The 13169-nt window shown below is 35.1% G+C and overlaps 1 protein-coding gene across 4 annotated transcripts in view; it reads left to right on the forward strand.

The window, feature by feature from the left end:
* SCN9A (sodium voltage-gated channel alpha subunit 9) overlaps positions 1-13169 on the forward strand; it is a 130996-nt gene that overhangs the window by 45052 nt on the left and 72775 nt on the right. For all 4 annotated transcript variants that reach the window (XM_033112803.1, XM_033112805.1, XM_033112804.1 and 1 more), the window contains exons 2-4: positions 6962-7269; positions 12065-12183; positions 12529-12618. In XM_033112803.1, coding sequence (XP_032968694.1) covers positions 7012-7269; positions 12065-12183; positions 12529-12618 — 467 coding nt within the window. In that variant the 5' untranslated portion in view covers positions 6962-7011. The remainder of the gene's footprint in view (positions 1-6961; positions 7270-12064; positions 12184-12528; positions 12619-13169) is intronic.

Below are 13169 nucleotides of genomic sequence, written 5' to 3' on the forward strand. Positions count from 1 at the left end.
ATACCATTGACAAAGTTAATGGTAGAGTAGAAGATAGTCACGATTCTGAAACAGAGGTGTTAAAATCTAATATATACAGAGCACACCTGCTAATCAACCAATAAAAGACAACAATCAAATGGAAAAATTGGACAAGGGATAAGAACAAAGAATTCACTTATGAAGAAATCCAGAAAGCTAATAGACATATGAGGAGATGCTCAACATTATAGACCAATGGAAATTCAAACAATAAAAACCCATATACTTTCTACCTCTTAATCTGGTAAAAGTTAGAAAACTGAATAATGCTGTGTGTTGGTGGGGATACAGAACCTTCATGAATTCTGGTAGGAGAACAGAAGAGGTCAGCCTTCTGGAGAGGAACTTGGCACTACTTGGACCAGTTAAGTATGTATGCACCCTAAGGCCCAGCGATTATGCTCCCAGGTATAGATGAACAGGGAATTCTTCACAGCTCCATAATGGGGGACACACAAAGTTGTTCATGACAGTGTTGTCTGTGGTGGGACAGAAGTGAGTTTACTGAGGAAGTTATGAAGTGTAAGCTAGGAGGAGCCCTCGCAATGTATCCACATGGTTATATGTTTTTGATGAGATCTACAAAAGGAGACATTTTAACCATACCACAATTTTCCTCCCATCGAGTAGTGTTGGAGTAGTTGTAGGCATATCTGGTTTGTAGCAAAGAGAAGTTGAGTTGGAGACTCCTTTTTTTTAGTTCAATGGGATGCATTTATGTGGTTTGCAGTCATGTACGTTTATCACATGCCCTCTTATAAAAACAGTGCTAAGTTTGTAAAACAGGCGCTGTGTTCAGCTCCTTCTTGTAATCTTTCCAGGGAAAGAAATTGCCTCCCCAGTACCTGAAATTGTGATTACTTTGATATTTTTTAACAGTTACATATTTTTTGGTTTCATTTCATAGATGGCATGTTTTAAACACCAATGCCAACTTGGAATTTTCTGTTTATATTTTCTGCCTATTATAAAGCTTTCCAAGCTACACAAAATAGGTATAATGAAATTCTAAAACTATGCCCTTAAAGATTTGTTGAGAAACCCAAATACAGTTGAGGTGCAAGATATTTATTCATCAACATGCTAAAGCTCCAATTTAACTGCCGTTTGGAAAGATATATAAGAATATTTTAAGTTAAGAATTGCATATTATTGAATATATATGTGTGTATATGCATGTAAATAGAAATGCATATATACCGAGGGTGCCAAAAAAATGTATACACATTTTAAGAGATGTTACCTTAAAATGTATATACTTTTTTTTTTCGCTTTTCGCGCCCTCTATATATGAAGAGCACTTTGTCATATTTAACTTTTTGTATTAAAGTACTGAGAGAAAATTCAGATACAAAATTAGTGGGATATGAAACAAATTATAAGATGGTCAGTGAAAGCAACAGAATTGGTACTAACCGTGAGCAGTGAAATATAACAAAATGTTTTGTCATATCAGAAGCAAAAGTAAGAAAAACAGAATTTCACTGAGAGGAAGAGGTGCCTTTCTTACAGAAGTATTAAACAGGTTCTTGGATTGTTTGATAATCCAGCTGATGACGAAGAGTGAATCATATGACTATATTGGGGAAAAAGTATTTGAATTTCTTGCTAGTTTGCCATGAAATACCCAAACACATGAGGTAATATAAAACGACATTGAGGACATTGATGACATGTGGTTGATGAGTAATATCAACTCACAGTATTTAAGATTAGCCTCTTAACAAGAGTTAGAGTGACTGAACAAGTTGATGGTGGTTTTTGTAAATTTGATGATAATATTTAAAAACTTACCTGCTGCTAACAATAACAAGTTGTGTAGCTCAAAGAAATTTGCTCAACTATCAAGACTAAACACACGTACACATTCCAATCAGTCGAGCTACAGGAAAGACTAAATTGCTTCTGTTCCCCCAATTACAAAACTGTTGCCCTGCAAAGAGATGATCAAAGAGAATGAAGCCAAAAATGGAGGGAAAGTATTAAAAATATGTGCTAAAGAGTTGATTAATTAAATTTTGGAATTTGTGGTGTTCGTAGTATTGGTTAGTTTTTAAAAAATGGCCAATCCATTTAATTTCTGAGGTCACTTTTAATAAATAATTACTTTTGTATCCAATTTGTATTTTGCATTTTTGTCTCATCACCTCCCCCCATTTATATAGGCTACAGGCCTATAAAACATGGATCTGTCTCTGGATTGTGGAGGGCTAAATGGCTCCCAGGTGTTCCAAATAAGAGAGCAACTAGGTAAAATATCCGCTGATATACTTTGGAGTATTGTGCTGTAGTTACATGTACCGATTAGATGTACTTATAGTAAAATGGGTGGATATTAAAATCATAGTGCTTAGTAAAACAAAAAAAGAAAACACAATTTATGTAAATTAAAGATATATACATCCAAGATAATAATAGATTTTCAAGAAAACATAATAACACAAAGATGTACAGTTAAATACATTTGGACGATTGCCTAAGAATGGGAATGAAAAGGGGGTGGAATGTTGCGGAGTGGGATATGGTGTGACAGAAAAAATAGAGATTTGCATGGCCAGTGGTGACAATGGGCCATGAACTGGAGAATTTTAACTCTCTAAACCTGAAATTAAAAAAAAAAAAAAAAAACTATGGAATGTAGAAACTTTGGTTTATATTATCCACAATATAGCTAAATTGTGATTCAATCTTACAAGGTTTGTGCATATTTAAATTTTTTTTACATTAGAATCACCTGAGGTTAGATAAATCCAGAGATAGAATTTAAAGAGTTTATGAAGTTACACATGTCAAATTCAATGGAAGGACAAAGCCAAAGATAATTTTTTGTTGTTTGGAAAAGCTGAGAGTAGTGACGATGATCAGACTGGGGAAAAATCTAGAAAATAAGAAAGACAGCTCCTGGACCATAGCAAGCGCTTAATAAATAATCTTATGAATGAAGTCCAAGTGTCAAGGTGTAGGACTTATTAGGGATATAGGTTGTAAAGAACAGCGAACTTCTACTCAACTTCCCTCCTTGTCCAAATCCTACCTTCGGGAGTCCAGGTCAGGTACCTTTCCTGTGTATTCGCATTGCTTTCATATGGTAGGTTGTTTACCTGAAACCTACCTGCAGTTGTTTACCTGCTCATATTCCCCAATAGACTGTAGGTCCCACGGGACAAGGACCAATGCTGCCTAGTTTGTATTTGTGTCCCGAGCACCTGGCATTCTGTCTAGAGCTTAGTGATCACTTTAAAAAAAAAAAATGTTGAGTAATAACATGGAATGAACATCTGAAAGGAATATTAGCATCACATGATTTCACACATATAACAATCACTATTTTTATAACCTGTAGGGGAGTAATCTTCAAGATCAACTTCATTTTGTCTTAATAATTTGAACAATAAGAAATTAATAATGTTTAGGTCTTCTTGCTGTAGTCTTTTGTAGCTTAATAAAGAAACTCCCCTCAAAGCATATTTTGTTAATTCTGCTCACAGGTAATTATATGATGACATATAAAAATAAATTTTAATATAAATAATAGTATTGCAAATAATTTAACTGATGGTTGGTCATGTAAGATTCATTCTCTAATTACTTTTAAGTTATTGAAGGGCCTTTCAAAATAAGGCTATTCTAAAAAATAGTAATTTTTATATAACAGTATACTCTTAGGGAATTCTTTTTTCATTTTTAAAGATTTTATTGGGGAAGGAGAACAGGACTTTATTGGGGAACAGCGTGTACTTCCAGGACTTTTTTTTTCCCCCCAAGGCAAGTTGTTGTCCTTTCGATCTTAGTTCAGATTCAAGTTGTTGTCCTTTCAGTCTTAGTTGTGGAGGATGCAGCTCAGCTCCAGGTCCAGTTGCCGTTGACAGTTGCATGGGACGCAGCCCACCATCCCTTGTGTGGAGTCGAACCAGCAACCTTGTGGTTGAGAGGATGCTCTCCAACCAACTGAGCCATCTGGGAGCTCAGTGGTAGCTCAGCTCAAGGTGCCATGTTCAATCTTAGTTGCAAGGGGCGCTGCCCACAATCCCTTGCGGGATTCGAGGAATCGAACTGGCAACCTTGTGGTTGAGAGCCCATGCTCCAACCAACTGAACCATCTGGGAGCTCTGGGAGCTCAGCTGCAGCTCAGCTCAAGGTGCCGTGTTCAATCTTAGTTGCAGGGTGTGGGGCCCACCATCCCTTGCGGGACTCAAGGAATTGAACTGGCAACCTTGTGGTTGAGAGTCCACTGGCCCATGTGAGAATCGAACCGGCAGCCTTCGGATAGGAGCACGGAGCTCTAACCGCCTGAGCCACCGGGCTGGCCCTACTCTTAGGGAATTCTTGAACAGTGTTTTCGACACAACAGAGAAAAATATTCAACATACTTAAAAAAATTGAGAACAATTACTTTAATAAAACCATTGAAATGTAACTGAAATAACAAAGTCAGATAAGATTAAAGGAAATTTAGGCTGTATATACAAACAATGATGAAGGATTTAAGAAAATATACAAACTGGAATTCATTTTGCATTTTATTCTACATTGTCTTAAAATCCCTAAGGCATGATCGTTATTGCTTTGTATAGTCACTGTTCACTTTACATGGTAGAGTCAGTTTTTTCATATATACATAGATACATACCCATGCTTACATTCTTCAATTCTTTCTATGTTTTCATTCTTCTGTTCTTAGGATATTTTCCTTCTGCCTAAAAACTCCTATGTATACTTTAGTACAAGGATGAATTCTCTTAGTTTGTGTTTTCTGAAGAAGGTTTCTTTTTTGTTCTTTTTAATTTTGCATTTACCCTTCTTTAACCTTTCAAAAAGTATAATATTCTTATAGAAAAATACATATATCTTAAATATACAGTGCAGTGAACTCTTCCAAACTATACACATCATGCAACCAGCACTGGAATAAAAACACAGAACTCCCTCACTCTAGAAAGATGTTTTTATTCCCCATAATATTTTGGATTGTTAGGAACCACAAAGACTAACTATAAAATCGAGAGGTCGGTCTATTGTATTCCAGCACAATTATAGGCTAAGGATGCACTGCTCTCTGTTGGATTTCATAATCTTAGAGGTTCCCAGAGACTTTTAATTCTAACAGTAGGTTAAGTAAAGCTTATGTATTTATGGACTGTAGTTTAAAGGTGACACAGATAGTGCACCTTTCCCTTGTCAGGGAAGGCTCCTTAGCACTGATGAAGCATGAAGAACCACTAGGAGTTACCAGAGCCTAAGGGGTTGGGGAGAGTTACCCTGGTTCAAACTAGCTTTCTAGTGAAATGGGCTAGATAAATCCATAATGAAGATAGGCAATTATTGGTAAATAATGTTGTGCTATACTTGACTGTTCTGATGCCACGTTAAGAAACTATAAAGTTAAAAGCAAATGAAGGTATTGTATTGAGGAAATAGATTGTATATAGATTCGTAAAGGCTGTCTTAATTCTAGTCTTCTTACTGCCTATTTAAGTATAAAAGTTTGGGTTAAATTTTAAATTTCAGGTAACAAAACAAATACTGTGACCATCACCTAAATACGTAAATATATAATGGATTATAGCCATCAGTTTTACTGAACTGGCAAAGGGTAAGATAAAACATCAGAGATAGAACAGTTGGCAGTTTGCAAATCTGTACAATCTTCAAAAATGGTAAACCAATGATACTCAAGAAGTATTGGAGGGTCCACCAAAATTAGAGCTAAAAATATGTATTTTATTTTGATAAAAATAACACAGAAATTTCAAGGCAGCAAATTAAAAGATCTATCAAGGGAGTTCACAAACCTTTTATTGCATATCAAATGCTATGCCAAGCAGTATTTGGATATAGCCCATGGTGCTTCCAGCCTTCAAGCCCGAAGTTGGGAATCTTCAATTATCTGAAGTCCCAGGCTCTGGATACTAGTTAAGAAAGGTGCAGGATTTCCAAACAGTAGTGATGTCAGTATGATTAAGTCTTAAGAATTTGAGATTTAAGTTCTGCTCATGTTTGTTTTTGGTACTACTGTACAGCCATGAAATCTATCTTTCAGAAAAGCACATGATAAATAATAATGATCAAGACCATTAGTCTCATATGCTCCCATAAAACCGAAAGTATTACAAGGCAATGCCAGGATCTTAGGTCCAATTTAGTAATTTATCCAAGGACCTCTCTTGGGTCACATGAGCATATATCTAAGCTTGCCCAGAACATTCCAGCTTATGCCTGTTGTCTTGATGTCCAACGTGATGTACCATTTATTCTTGAAAAAGAGAAATGGTTCATAGCATAAATGTTGTGGTCATCCTGCAAAGGATGGGACCAAATTTGCAAGTGTATTCCCTACAGCCAGGGTAGATCTGTCTAGTGCTTTCCTTCAGTGATATTGTCAGGTGTTCAGATATCAGTAAAATGAAAAACTATTGAAAGGCCTTCTAATTACAATTCAGAGAGCAGATAAGACTGGACTCAGGGGTGGCTGGTTAGCTCAGTTGGTACTGATAACACCAAGGTTGCCGGTTCGATCCCCACATGGGCCACTGTGAGCTGCGCCCTCCACAACCAGATTGAAACAACTAATTGACGTGAGCTGATGGATCCTGAAAAAACACATTAAAAAAAAAAAAAAGCCTGGACTCAAATCTGGTTTAACTATTATTTTTTCCCCTATATTCTCTAGATTCAGTCCTCTAGCAGCTCTTACTTATCTAAATAGTAGAACTGCTCAATGATAAAGTGCACTTCCTCTTGTCTTTGAATATTTGAGTTGTATCTGAATAAATGCTAATTTAACATGCCTATAATTCTGTGAAAACTTTACTTTTTGTAGTTGAAATCCAAAATCTGTTTGTTTTTATTATTATTATTATTATTATTAATTATTATTAATTTTAATGGGCCATCCTTGGCTGGCAAACACTTAAGGCTTTATTTCTTTGTTTCCACTTAGGCCTTTTATGTAAGGAGCTGAAAGGGAAATAAAATATACAGGATGAAAAGATGGCAATGTTGCCACCCCCAGGACCTCAGAGCTTTGTCTACTTCACAAAACAGTCTCTTGCCCTCATTGAACAGCGTATTGCTGAGGGAAAAACAAAGGAACCCAAAGAAGAAAAGAAAGATGATGATGAAGAAGGCCCAAAGCCAAGCAGTGACCTGGAAGCTGGTAAACAGCTGCCCTTCATCTATGGGGACATTCCTCCAGGCATGGTGTCACAGCCCCTAGAGGACCTGGACCCCTACTACGCAGACAAAAAAGTGAGTTTACTGTAACTGCAGTGGTGTGGTCTCTGCTTCTTTCAGTACAGAAAGTTATTTTAAATTGCGATCAAGTGGAACTTGGGGGGGGAAAAAAAGCACATCATGACAAAAATATTAAGGTAAATACTTATGTATGATATTCAGAATATGTATGTTCTGCCTTTTTGAACATACCAAAAATAGATATAGGTAGGATCAAAATACTTGTCAGTTTGAGAAGTAAGATCTGAGGATATGTCCAGATTGCATTTGCATGGAAGTGACAGCTGAATCCATGGGAATACATAAGATCACTCAACTCATAATGGAGTTTGGGGAGCTGCTTCATTTAAGGTGTTGGAGAGAAAGAGGAGTCTGAGATAGATGGTCACAGAGGTAGGGCATAAATCAGAGAATTTTCCATTGTTCAAAAAATAAGGCAAACAAGTACCTCATGAAATTACCCAGAAAGTTGAGGATAGTGAAAGGCTATGGGAATGAACAAAAAGGATGAGTTGTTTATGTTTTGTAAGCAGTTTGTGTTAGATGATGGAAATCAAAGCAAAATAATAATGGAGAGCAAATAAAAAGAGGAAATAGTGACAGTATGTGCATGTTGAGAAATTTGAGAAATTTTCCACTAGAAAGGTGGTCATTTGCGGTACCAAATCAATTGAAAACATTTTAAACATAGAGTATAAAATAGCATGTTTGGAAGTAAAGAAAAATCATTCTGAGTCAGTGAAAAATATAGAAGGTTTGAGTAATGTAGTTAGTTGATGATGTTCACGGACAAGGTACAATGTTGTATTTGTAGGTCTGATTGTATTTGCATTAGAAAGTGGAAAGAAGCCTTTTTGTCTGAGGCTTGAGTTGCAAATAGGAGGAGGGATTTAAGAGTGATATGCTGAAGTAAATGTAGGTACATCAGGGGAAATGCATGATAACTGGTGTCAGTCTTTTCCATACTACAGGAGGGGAAATTGTCCTTTGAGAGTCAACGTTGAGAGTAGCAGCATGGAGAAGGTGTTGACTGAATTAAGGAAATGGGAAAAAGTTTGAAATGACTGCTAAAAGGTTATTCTGTTGAGAAAATGCGAAGGGGAATTAAATAATTTTTGACACAGTAGCAGATACAACCAGGTTGAAGATGAAGAGGAGAAAAGAGGAGACAGTAAACGATTAGCTCAGCAGATTTTATGATTTTCTCCAACAATGCTTTGTTGCACAGTGCCTGCAGACTGATCTTTGAGAGGTCAAGAAAGGCAGGATAAAGTCCATTTAAAAAATTATTTTGATTTGTTTAAGAAATGAATAAAAGGGAATATTTCTTGATAAGAAATCTGGCAAATAAAATAAAGAACATATTTGAAATGTCTTGAGAAATATAAAATGTAATACAGTTAATTTTGATGGTAGAAACACCGTCTGCCTCGGTGGTGGTTCCTATGAATGGCCATATCTCATATTTTGATTCACATTAAAACCATCATTTCATCAAGCTGATGGCATAGCAATAGAAAGTAGAATACCTGAGAGAACCTTGAAATATTACACAGCACTCTAATTAACCAATCAGTAATCTGACACAGAAAAGAAAAATGCTAATAGGTATTGAGGGTCTCTGTGTCAGACACTAGACATTTTATACAAATTAGCACAGGTATGTATCACAACCTAGTGAGATAGGAAGTGATGCCCTGTTTTTTGATGAGACAAAGGGCTTGGGGAAATTAAGCAACTTGCAAAATGTTATACACTAGTAAATTTTGTCATAGATTTTTTAAAATTTAAGTTGGTTTTACTCTCTACTGAGATACAAACAACTCTACACCTACTGAAATGCAACAACTCTTAGTTTAGTTTCTGTTGTAAAGCAACCACAATGCTAACAACTTTTAATAAATGAATGAGTAAATAATGAAACCAGCAAAATAAACAGTACTTTCTCATTTTACTTATTACTTCATCCTGAAAAATTCCTGGCTTTGCATGGATACCTACTGTATTTCTCATTTCCAAAGGAAGCCTGTATATTACTTAACCATATATATTCCTTAAGGAGGAAAGAATCTTGCTGGAATAATCCCTAAGTCAGAGATATAAACTAATATTTGCTTAAAGTGATTTGGGAGGTAAGGACATAATGTTTGCATTTGAATGGAGGATGATGGACTTATTAACTAATGGAGTAATTTTAGCTATGTGATAGGCTAATTTAATAGAGAATATTTGGGGTGGGACTCCACCCCCTCACCTTGGCCCCAGCTCCTTTCAAATAATATAAAACCAACCACATCAAAAGCCTAACCCACATCAGCATTAATATAGTTGGGTAGAATTGCATACTGAGGCAAAGTAATCTATTTTCATGGTTCTCTATTGTTAGCATCTGAACAAATACACAAAGGGATAACTGAGTCTTTTTATTTCCTTATAGTTTGGAGTTGTAAATTATCAACTTTTTGTGGCTTGTCCAAGCTCCTCTAACATTCTTGATAAAAGTAGTTTAGCTTTAACTTCTACTTGCAGGTTTAGAATTGTATTCTCTATTAATTGATTCCTCAGTAATTCATGTTACTCACACTAATTGACAAAAACTTTATTTCTGCTACATTATAATTATTGCTTGAATTAAAAATCTTAATGAGCCATACAGTTTGACTTGGATGCAGATTTTAATTTATATTTGATTATAATTATCAATGCTTTGTTAAAACAAAGAACACTTAATAAACTGATAATAGAAGTTAGGGCTTTATTTTTATTTTGGAACACTTGCTACTTACCATGACAATAGCCAGTGACGAATATGTAAGTGCTTTTCAATAGTGTTACGCAGCACCTTTATTGTAAGTCAGTTTGTGACTTTAGGAAAGAATAAATTACGTCACTCACTACAATGGGTATTAAGAGGACAGTAACATTATCTTATCTTCGTGTCCTTGGTACTTATATGTTGCCTATAATATCAGCAGCTGCTCCCTCGTTTACTAAGAGTTTACATGTATGAGAAACTTAAAACTTCACAGACAGTAAATACTAGCTCTCAAGCTGCTGAATGGTAGATTTGGTGTTAAGAATCATACCTGTCCAACTGTAAAGCCTTCCCTCCTTAAGCACCATAATTCTCATTTTTATTTGATAAATTCTTAAAGAAATGAGCAAAATTTAAAAGAATTTATTCAGACTTTGACATCTATGGATTTGCTAGTAGGATTTTAGAATTTACTGGAGAGACGCATATTGATCTCTAAAATTTCATAGTCATGCCTACTTTTCCTATGTATAAAGTCTGTGACACCTGGGTGTGTATAAAGCCCGACATTCCTAAAGAAGTTTTTTAATGCAAATTAAAATTAACTCTTTAAAAATAGCAAACTAATCTTTTTTGGGTTTTTTGTTTGTTTGTTTGTTTTTGTTTTAATTTCAAGTCCAAGGTAACTTGATCTTGCCAAGGCTGGGAGTAATGTTGTGATTTTTCATATCAGCGCAGTTGACCTCTGGTTCCTGAAGTCTCCCAGATAATTCTGACAGACATGTGACCCTGTCCCCTCTTTACTCTCATACTCCTCCATTTGTATTTCTCTGTGTGTTACCTGCCACATCTTATACCAGAGTTATTGTGTTCTTATCACTTTTCTAGGAAGTTCCTTGAAGGCAAAACTCATGCCTCATTTATGTTCAAGCTCCTTGCATTGCCTCTTACGCCATAGCTGCTCATATACTGCTACAGTATATTGAGTTTTAATAAAACAACAGTTGTACTCAAAGACTAGATATTAATTTTAAAGCTAGTTTTTAATGTAAAAGTGAATTTGATGTTAAATTATGTTTAGACATAACAAGTATCGTGAAAGGGACCAGGAATATAAAAAGGCATCCGAAAATCGTAGAGTCTGATTCATTTTCTTGAGAATACTGCCACGTACAATTGAAAAGCAAGATATTTGAACTTATGTCCCCAAATAGTGACAAATGTTTATTACCAGAAGCCCACTTATTAACTTATATAAAATTCAGATTAAACAACAACAACAGCAGCAGCAAAAAGACAAATTGCATGTCTTCTAAATAACACAAAAAATTTGCCTGCCAATGCAGAAACATAAGACAAGGTTTTGAATTTGGGAAAATGTCCCTCATTAAGTAATGGTTACATAACATATTTTTAAAATGTTTGGTTCTATTTGTATTACTTTTAAAAATTACTATGGATAGTAGCAAGAAAGTACCTTAATTTTTGTCTTTTATTTTAGCTTTTATTAGTATTACCTCTGAAATAAGAAAATTGAACTGGATAATAGGATTCCTCCAACTCTAACATTCCTTAAATTTGTGAAAATATGTTTTTGAAAAAAACTCGTATTTTTAGAGCACTTTTACTAACCATGACAATAGCCAACAAGCATTAAAATTCTCAAGCTTTTATGGTAAAAATGAAGGATAGCTGGTTTCTATTTGGTTTGCTTATAATGTAGTATAATGAAAGAAGGAAGTGGTATTTTAAACTAATTCCAGTAGCTACACGTTATTGTTCCTGATGTGGGTGTTAAAGGGATGTGAAAAAGCCAACATACTATATTTTGGGAGCTCTGAGCAATACATGCTCCTAAAAAGTTCACTTCTTAGTTCACTGAGAAGAAATGGACTTGGAGTTCATTGGCCAGCATGACATATAGCCACATAAGTGGTGTTGGAACCCCATTGCTTGAGTCTCATGGCATTGTTTTTTTAACATGCTGCTACTGAGATTAACTAGATTGAAATTTTGGATTCTCAATTTCATCCTGTTTTCATTTTGATTCTGCAGACTTTCATAGTATTGAACAAAGGGAAAGCAATCTTCCGTTTCAATGCCACACCTGCATTGTACATGCTCTCTCCTTTCTGTCCTCTAAGAAGAATATCTATTAAGATTTTAGTACACTCATATCCTTTTTAAAATGCTTACTTGCAATGGTTCTTTAAAATGTTGTTTTTGCTTTTTATTTAAATAATGGATTTGTGTCCTTTTGTACCTGAAAAGACTCTGGCTTTAGTTTATCATTTCAGTATAATTTGGTGTAGGTCTCTGAGAAGATCGGATAAATGGCAGTTTTAGCATTTTAGGATAAATTACTTTTATCTATTACTCCCTTGTTCAGAGATATTAAAAAGACAGCTTATATAACTATTTATAAGTATTTCTTAAGGAAAAGATTTCAACAAGTGTTATTATCAAATATTCCAAGTCCCCGCTGTGGTCTTTCTTCATATTCCTTGATTCTAAGCTACCTTATTCGGCATGCTTATCATGTGCACTATTCTGACGAACTGCATATTTATGACCATGAAGAACCCTCCAGACTGGACCAAGAATGTAGAGTAAGTCGGTATAAGTACATTTTGATATGGTCTTAGTATTATCATTTTTATTCTTTTCTTTTCCTACCAGGAAGTTACTACATCTATTAAAACTGTGGTGTTTGTCTTCCAATGTTATATAATTGCTTTTCTTCCCATTATTTTTTCTCCTCTATGGTATTAACCTGCTAGCAGTAAAATAGAATAATTAGATGATACAGTCTTTTCTAGAAGAATAAACTTATCAGATGTGCTGCCTTGTTCTTAGACATGTTACATATTTCTTTTGGTGTATTTCTGATAGGAGCAGTGTGGGAATTTTCTAGGCAGATCTAACATTTATGTTCTTAGTAATTTTAAATACCCCTACTTTCTAAAGAGTTTCTGATAGGAACATTTTAAGCTTTTCTGGAACGACCTTTACTGTAGTTTATTGTAATACTTAGAGTGGGTCTGTAAACCAACAGCCACACTGCAATAGATGTCTTTCTTTGATCGATCAGACAAAAATAAATTACGAAGATTCACATGCTGATGTATTCTTTTTCATACTTAATATCCCAATGGATTCT

Source organism: Rhinolophus ferrumequinum, chromosome 8, assembly GCF_004115265.2.
Source record: "Rhinolophus ferrumequinum isolate MPI-CBG mRhiFer1 chromosome 8, mRhiFer1_v1.p, whole genome shotgun sequence".
Taxonomy (NCBI): Eukaryota; Metazoa; Chordata; class Mammalia; order Chiroptera; family Rhinolophidae; genus Rhinolophus; species Rhinolophus ferrumequinum.